At 36.9% G+C, this 8,747-nt stretch overlaps 1 protein-coding gene across 1 annotated transcript; it reads right to left on the reverse strand.

Annotated features, from left to right (window-relative positions):
• Positions 1-312: 312 nt before the first annotated feature.
• On the reverse strand, positions 313-8,683 carry LOC144474296 (uncharacterized; the record flags this gene model as incomplete). The annotated part of the gene is given in 12 exon segments (XM_078189020.1): positions 313-544; positions 973-1,193; positions 4,329-4,479; positions 4,722-5,000; positions 5,066-5,404; positions 5,803-6,063; positions 6,510-6,709; positions 6,777-6,908; positions 7,155-7,319; positions 7,737-7,829; positions 7,965-8,099; positions 8,458-8,683. Coding segments are annotated over 12 exon segments (2,334 nt in total), but the record flags the coding sequence as incomplete, so codon positions are not given.
• Between the last annotated feature and the right edge of the window lie 64 nt (positions 8,684-8,747).

The raw sequence follows: 8,747 nt of genomic DNA on the forward strand, positions 1-8,747 counted from the left end.
TTGTGGTTGTTTATAGTAATCGATGGGATACGCGCTCAGAATTTCGTGACACCGATCCGAAAGAAAGTAATTCCCGCGTTCGCGGATGTGTAACACGGGAAACTTAATGACAGAGGATTAATGACGGTATGGAAATATATTCCTCGTGTTACGTAAACTTTCTTACCGTTCTTTCGTGCTCCATTTTGGCGCTCGTATGTGGTCCCGATGAAGCTCGACGGTCGGCATTTCTCATTGAACAAAAGGTCTCATTAGCACTGAAATAAGGTTTGTGCGACTCTTCTTCAACATTACTCCGGCAACACTACTTTTATTATTACGTTAGTTAATTAGTACATCGTATCAACGCCGTGTCAATTACTTTGTCCGAGTAACATTGTTCGTTCTATCGTGTCGGCAAATATTTATCGTGTTATGTTTTGTTGTTGCGATTTTTAACATCAACGCGATCATCGTGGTCGCTGAAACCGTAACTTGGTAAATTGTAAAAAGACTGAAGAGCCGTGTTTTCATAACTCAGTTCACGTGTCCTTGGATCCTTTTCCTGTCGACAAAGGTAAAAACTGGTTTACACCTCAGGTCGAGATGAAGACAGTCGAAATTCTGTAACGTTTCGAATCACGACTCTCCCGTGTGGTGAACGTATAGGCTCTATGGTTTCGCATAAGAATTCCGATTTTTATTCTGAATTTTATTCGAACATCGTGAAAAGAGAAAATTTTTTATTAATCACAATATTCGTTTCCGTAAAAATTAAATGAAAATGTTAATTATAAAAATTTCTTGAATATATTTTATTATTATAAACGTAATAATAGAGGTTGACCATCTATAGAAATATCAAAAATTGCAATGTAGATGCGCGGATATAAATATTCGTAAGAATATTCAGTGTCTGAAATTCTAAAGATTAACCGAAATCTTCGTCAAGAATTCTAAAACACAATTAGAATCCAGGAAAGTAGTATGTACCAAGTTTTCGACGTCCGTGTTTCGCTTCAACTCGTTCGAAGTATCGTTAGCTAGATCCATTGCTTCAATAAAAGTTTGTATATACGGTAGCAGAGCGCCTTCGTGCATCTCGAAGAAACGATCTAAATCCGCCGCTTCGTTGTTCTCATCCGTGATTTGAATCGATGATATCCCCGCATTAACGTCTTGCGATTGAGCCGGATGATTAGATCTCGCGATGTCTGAAACAGTGGAACAGAAATGTTTCTGAAAACTCGCTACGATTTCATGACAGCCATAAACTAAACAAGGACGTCGGAATTGCTGGTCGAAGCAGCGATTACATAGTCAATAGTTAATAACATATATTATATAACAGTTCTACCGTGCCAAGTGTTTAGTAGCTAAAAATGGATTTCTAGGAACGAACTGCTCGTTTCGAGAACAGATAAAGGATTCGGGCAAAAAGAATGAGAAGAACATTTGGCAAGATTTATTGAAGAAGTCTATTGTTTTATGTTTTTTGTATCTCCTTTATATGCGTGGGTTTCTTACGTGTAAGTAACTTATCCTACCTGGACCCAAACCTGAGTTAGGTTCGGGTAATGTAAAAAATCGAGAGTTTGTTTATATTTTTTTTATTCTAAGTAATAGCAAAATTTAAAAAAGACGGTATTGCGGTTATTGTTCAGTGAAATATTTCCTTTAATATATACAAAAATAAATCAAGTGATTTAGAATAATCAAAACAGGAACTTTTGAATTCGTACCATTTTCAAAAAAAGTCCTTTAGTTTCCTGTTTGCTATGTCACGTGAAAAACCTTTTCAAATGAAATGAATAATAGATTATAAAAGCATAGAGTCCGAGCTTTAAACGGAGTCTAGGTTTGTTTCCCCTTTTGCTGTCTGATAAAAGTATAATAGTTCAAACATCGACACTTCTTTTTGAAATCAGATATAGAATGGTCAAATGCTTTTAGGAGTCACTGCATGAGATAAATGCATTTTTAAACAATAACGAACAATTTTATCGCTCACGTTTAGGCAATCATCGTGTGAATCGACAGAATCAATTGAAACGTGATACTGTAGTTCAAAAGTCATTTTTCATTAGCGATTTTGGTTCTTTTCATTTCATAAAGGACACGTGGAATTAAAATGGAACTGCGACCTAAATTCCCACATGTTCCAGATAATAATATTCCAGGGTATCAACTGCGTTGTGTTCCACCATCTTGTGATCAGAAGCAATTTCGCTGATGGGTTTTACCAGTATCCATATCATTCGTTTCCGGCAACAGTGGAATAACTCCAAAAACATAATTTTGGGAAGAGAGTCCAATGTTCTAAATTGTTATAACTTCATAACAATGTCGCATTAAAATACACAAATGTGCAAGATGTAAAATCTGTATAAAAATGCGACGATATTCTTATTCAATATTACGAATACTCATTTTTATATTAAAAAATCCCTGTTTCTATAACGTAACACTTACATACCCCTTAAAAACTAAATGGATTAAATCGAAATATGTTACTCATCGAAATGTTTGGAAAAAGAGATAGTTGTCTATAGAGCCTTCGTCTGTTGCGATGAACGCAGACAATTTTTATTTTACATAAAAATTCGCAGTTTACTAACGCACATTTCCCATAAAACGTATCAATAAAAGTGCTAAGCTGTTCACGATCTCCCATCTTTCACCTAATTATGAAGCCATGCGGCGACGTTGTAATTTATCTGGCTCGTCCATCCGTGGGAATAGTTTCGCCCTTCATGTTTCACAAGGGAGTCGTGAGCGAAAGCTTCATGTATCCTAGGCGTTCTGTTAGGTGTACAGAAACGTCGCATCTCCCCTTGCGAGTTCACGGACGAGTTCCGCTGATGGGTTCCCGTAATCCACTTTAGTTAAGAAATGTCTTAGAAAAAAAAAAATCCCACCTTCCTTCATTCTTCCTAATTGGGTGTGTAGCTAACCGTCTGGTCACCGTTGGGGTTGCTATCCCAACCCTAAGCCGCATTAAGTGCTTTCTTGTCAGTGTCAATAGTTCGTATTGATTTTTCGGATTGCCTGTACCGTTTTGCCTGTATCGGACGAGGCATAAATCTGAAGGGCTGTTACTTTTTATGGTTGAACCATCGTTTAGCGCAAAAAGATTTATCCGCTCAAAATAATTATTTTACGATAAGAAAGTAAGATACAAACAATATACCGTATTCATGATAAAATTAGACAAGTATGATTTGTAACAGTAAAAGTATGAAAAAAATAATATAGACATAATACAGTGTGCCTGTAGTATCAAGATTATGCATTTTGGTAGAACCTTGACATAAAGATCTTATTATAAAGGATTGTTTATTCCAATGTTACCTAGCATGTCGAGTACCAAGTTACAATTACTCGGTATAAAGATAAAATTTTTTAAATAATAAACGAGGACTAACATCGAGGAAAGAATCTCACATTATCGATATAGAAACTATGTATCCCGTGGAAATATCTGCGGTTATTAATTTTTCTGCGACCATTATATAACAGAATCCGTTTGTTGAGGAAAAAAAAGCTCTTAAAAAAGGATTACGTCATCGAACGCGACTTTCTAAAAATGTTGAATCGATTGCCGTCGACCTCAAATTAATGAAAACCAACCAGGATACGGTCTTAAATGTGTTGCCAATTAAAATAATTTCCCGGTCGAACCGGGTTCTTTGGTTTGGGGAAAGGGGGGGGGGGGGCAGTTGTCATCCGGAATCGTTTTCCACTGCGTTTTGTTGTATTTTTCTGTGGGACCGATTGACACACGCTTTAGACTTCGGTTATGTTCGGCTAATGATGCTGAATTCGATAAATTATCATCCCCAGGGGGTAACGATACGAGGCTAAACAAGCTGAATTTTATACGCGATATAATAAAAACTGACGGATTTATTTTAGCAACGATTCGTTCACCTTCGTAACTTTGGAAGAAATTTTAACAAGTAGCATGGTTGTTGCTGCTTCCCGCAGGCTAATTATTCGTTCACTTCTAACTTCTCCTCCCATAATTAGCAAACAGCTACGCGTATCATACGCTTAACTATAATAATTTAACTTTTATTTTAATAGAACGCATACTCATTAAAGTATCAATTTTTATTCAAATGTTAACAGTGCGTATAGTTTAATACTTTTGTTGGTAAGTGTAGATCATGAGAACGAATAATTTATATTTGTTTCTCTCGATTGATTGTTCACGACTGCAGCGTGGTTTTAAATGAAAAAAAAGAAACATTGACGTATCGAGGCCCGTATCACCTGAATCATTGAAGTTGCAATGGTGTCGGAAGTTCAGATATAAGCAAACTTACTTAACTTGTTGCAGAACTTACCATCGATTCTTGGTTCGGAATTGTAGGTGAAGTTTATGCGAGCCCCGCCGTAGAAAGAAGATTGGTCTAGAACTTCTTCCAGGTTCTTGCTCGTAAACCGGTCTTCGCCGAAATAAGGTGCTGCGCTTGAACTGTAGTTTTTATTCGTATTCTGAAACAAGCGGGCAGACGTAGGAATTGCTTTTAGCATCGTTAATCGTGTAAAATTAATGAAATTATCTGTGCAATAAATTGTAGAGTTATTATTCACGCGTGGAACTGAACAAGTTTAGTAATAAGAAGAATCATTAGTCAGTATTAAAAACTGCATTCGTATTTATAAATACGGTATCTCGTATGTGTTGTATTCAGGAATATAAAAAGACTTTTTACGAATAAAGTATAAGGACTTACACCCGAATGACTCCGATCGAATAAATTTCCATCAACATTTCCTTGCACATTTTCAAATGAGAACTGTGGCAACGATTTCACTAACATCTCTAGAAAATCTGTAGGAACGTTATTTTTATATCGTTCTGTGGTTAGTTCGGTTCTTGAAATTTTGTTAATATTCATGGTAGTGTCCGTTTTTTCAGAATCTTCCCCATTGAAGTCTTGGACGAATCCTGTCCACAAGGATGGCAGTTCGTAATCGTCGACAGATAAATCCTTTAATGTGCCTGGAACGCTCTTAACAAAACGCGAGCAATAAGAAACAAGACTTGTAAATTGATTGGTCAATGGAAAATACTTACGAGAGAGAAATCATTAATTTGTGCAGTATGAATCTCTCCATTTTGTAACGTTGGTACAGCCTGTTTTTTAACATTGTCACGAGCATCAGTATTGGGACTGTTTATTTGAGTGTCTATAATCTTGATGGGATCATTTTCATTATCCGGCGAAAGATCAAATAAAATCTCCTTTTCCGTTTTTTGATGATACAAAATATTCGTTTCTGAATTGTTATGCACCGGTAAAACAATATTTCTGTTAATAAACGATTCGTCTTTCAAACTTGTCAAATTCCATTCGCGTAGAAGGCTGTTTATTTCTTCTGATATTTTATTTACATCGTTTTGCGTTGGCTCACTCTGTAATCAGTATAATAATAATGTAATGCTATTATGAGAATTAATGAAAATGTTTGGTTCAGTTCGTATCGAATAATATGAAATTAATTCAATTGTAAAGTCATCGATTTCACAGTAGTTGCCAATAGGATTAAATTAAATTTTATATTTTTCAAATGAAATTTGTATTTGAAATAGCATGATCGTTAACGCAAAAATCAATATTTATTCCCGATTAATTAATGCTACCGCAAACTACGTGTCCTACACGGACAGTCCCATTTTTTATTTCAAACAGCATTTCGCGCAGACCACGACCCGCGGGCGATTTTCCCTCCCGAATGTTAATTATTCCACGAATAGCATCAATTAATTTAATCAGAGCATTGAAAATGCAATCGAAATTCTGTCGCGTTCACCAATGTATCGTAAATGGAATATTGATTTTCCACCAGATCCCGAGCCCCTTCCTTTTCTGGCCGCGCTTGTCCCGGAAATTTCAATTTTGCGTGTACGCTGTCATGTTTATCCACTTTGTGAGAATCGTTCGTCTGCGACGCTCTGAGCCATTTTCGAAATTCCTCGCTGCGCGACGCCGTGGCAAGAATTCCCTCCACCCAGTCTGCATACGCACCGGGAGTCAGTATACCACGAATGGATTCAAGCCAATCTTGAAATTGCTGGAAGAAGCGGATCGTAAGCTTTTATCGCGGGAATGTCAAGCTCGTGAACGCAAAATTTTGTTACTTAGGATATTGTGCTTCGGTGAAGAAAGTAAACGTCATTTTCTGGACCCGGGTTGCTATAGGATAATAAACTGGCAACCTTCTTGCTTTCACGACAGAACCAAAAATGCATCGAACAGTTATATTTTTTAAGAATCTTGAAATATTTAAATAGAGTTGTAGTAATATTGCAATGCAATTCGAAGTCACTCGTTTAATCGAATATATTGATTTCTCACCACGTACGACGCAACACGCGTATTAACCTACTATAAGGTTGTATAAAAGTGTGAAATTTAGCTTGAAACAATAATTGAGAAGCACAAATACTAATTCGATTTAAATTTCACTTTTCATCGCAAAATGACTATAGTATTACTGTTTGATTGACGATAGAATACTTTAACATTGTCTTCGGGAGATTGAACGTCTCCGTTGTCCAGCGATCTTCTGGTAAAAGACGAATTATTTTGTGGTGTCACGATGCATGTCCTGTTTACGTTGCAGTTATTCGATTCGCACGATGTCACAGTTTCCGCCACACATTTGTGCGTCCGAGGACATATCCATCCGCGACAATGCTCGTCCGCCATTTCATCTTCTGTAAACATCAGGACCAATTATCCCAACTGATTCCACGAAGACGTTATGTTCCTTGTTCGTTGTACCTGCGTCTGTTACGCAATCCGCCGTGTGTCTACAAGGCGGATTCGAGCAGGTGTTCCCCGGTCTTCGCAAGAAGCAGTTAAACTCCGATGGACAACCCGTGCTTCGACATTTGCTGAACCAAGTGTGCACGTCTAGGAAATAGATCTCTCCTTTAAAGATCTAGTTAAACATTTCGTACCTACCTCTAATATCATTAAGTTGAAAATAATCTAACGATACAGGTACATAAATTCTTTTAATTTGTTTAAGAGTTTCAATTTAGTCTGCTCGTTTTTCCTATAAATGTAACGAATCCGCAGTTCAGGTATAATAAAGTTTAATGGGAATTAAGACTAAAACAGTTAATACTGGGTGTAAATAATGACATTAGAACTGACCTCTGTTCTTGCTGCAGCTCCGCAGTAGCTTGCAGGGTGGATTGGCGCAAAATGACTCCCGCAGGATACATTGGTGTCCTTGAAGGCACTTGAACCCGGCGCAGGACGCTGGACCTTCGTGGTACTCCTTCTCAGATACGCATCTTGCTATCTGTTGCTTACACTCTGGTAAATGCAATGGAAACTAGCGAATCATTCCTCTTTAACTTTTAAACACTATTGATCGTTCGAGATATCATTACTGATTCCTGTCCATTCCTTTCTTATTCTTCATAATACTTAATAGTAATGCGGATATTTATGCAAAATAAAAATGATCCAGATGTACTTTAATATGCATACAAAAATTTCTCTCTCTCTCTTCCTCTTTCATTAATAGTCTTACTAATAGTCTAAATAATATATTAAAGTCTTTAAATTTGTGCAATCTGTTTAGCGCCATTTCATTTCTCCCTTAAAATACATAAAATCTGCAGTACAAGAATCAGATGAAATAACTATTGTTTCTACAATTATCTCGAGCGTTTCTGGTTCCCCGATTTGTCTCCAATTCTCATCGCGTTAATATACTGATCTACTTACTCTGGTCCCAAACGCATTGTCGAACTTTCACCATGCACACGAATCCGCTGCTACAGTGAACACTATCGCATACAGTAGGACCTCTCTGTGATTCTGAATATTTGATACGTACAGGGGTTAACGAAGCCCGTCAAATAATTGAATGATACATAACTGAATGCGTTTTCATCGAGAGCAATGCGTAGTAGAGACTTCCATCTACTTAGAAAATTTGGCTAAGCTGCTTACCTTTATGAGATTTCGCGCAATAAAGCATGCCCGGACACGGAGGATTTTTGCACCGAAATCTACGGTGCACGCACGATTCGTTCTCCTCGCATTGCACGTACGCGCACGCTAAATGATTGTAGTCACCGATTCTTACTGTTAAACAAAAGATGACGCATTCCGTAATCATAATACGAAATAATTGAATCGTATTAAACAATTATGTTTCAACGAAACTATACTTTATATCATCTTATAGAATTGACATTGTTTTAGTCAGTTCGATCGAACGAGATACATAATAATAACTGTAATTTCACAAGAAATATAATCATGCGTTAATACAGCTTGTAGTTTATTTGTATTTATTTATTTATTCCGTGCGTTCGCCCGATGATTAGCGACGACGTCAATCGATTATCGATTAAATAGTTTATTTCTAATTTCTAACAATTGTAAGTATAATTTAATGGAGAGAAGTCGGAGATCGCGGTAACAAAGCAGACATTCTTACCTGTCCTAATAAAATTTTGAAGTTGCACTCTCGTTACCAATAGAAATAGAACGATTAACGTGAAATAATTTAAGGATTTCCTCAGCATAGTGATCCGAATAAGAGCGAGTTAATGATCGATTGTGATTGCACTTGTTGCCAATACAGCTGACGTAGCTGGTACTGGCTGACCATTGTATTTCGTTGCATAGAGTGCATTCAGCGACGTTGTCAGTGCACTGTGAATTCATTCTCCCTTTTCTTAATCACTGCTAGAATTTTTTTTAATTTTGCTTTTTAATTGAGAAAAC

The sequence above is a fragment of the Augochlora pura genome, chromosome 2, assembly GCF_028453695.1.
Source record: "Augochlora pura isolate Apur16 chromosome 2, APUR_v2.2.1, whole genome shotgun sequence".
Taxonomy (NCBI): domain Eukaryota; kingdom Metazoa; phylum Arthropoda; class Insecta; order Hymenoptera; family Halictidae; genus Augochlora; species Augochlora pura.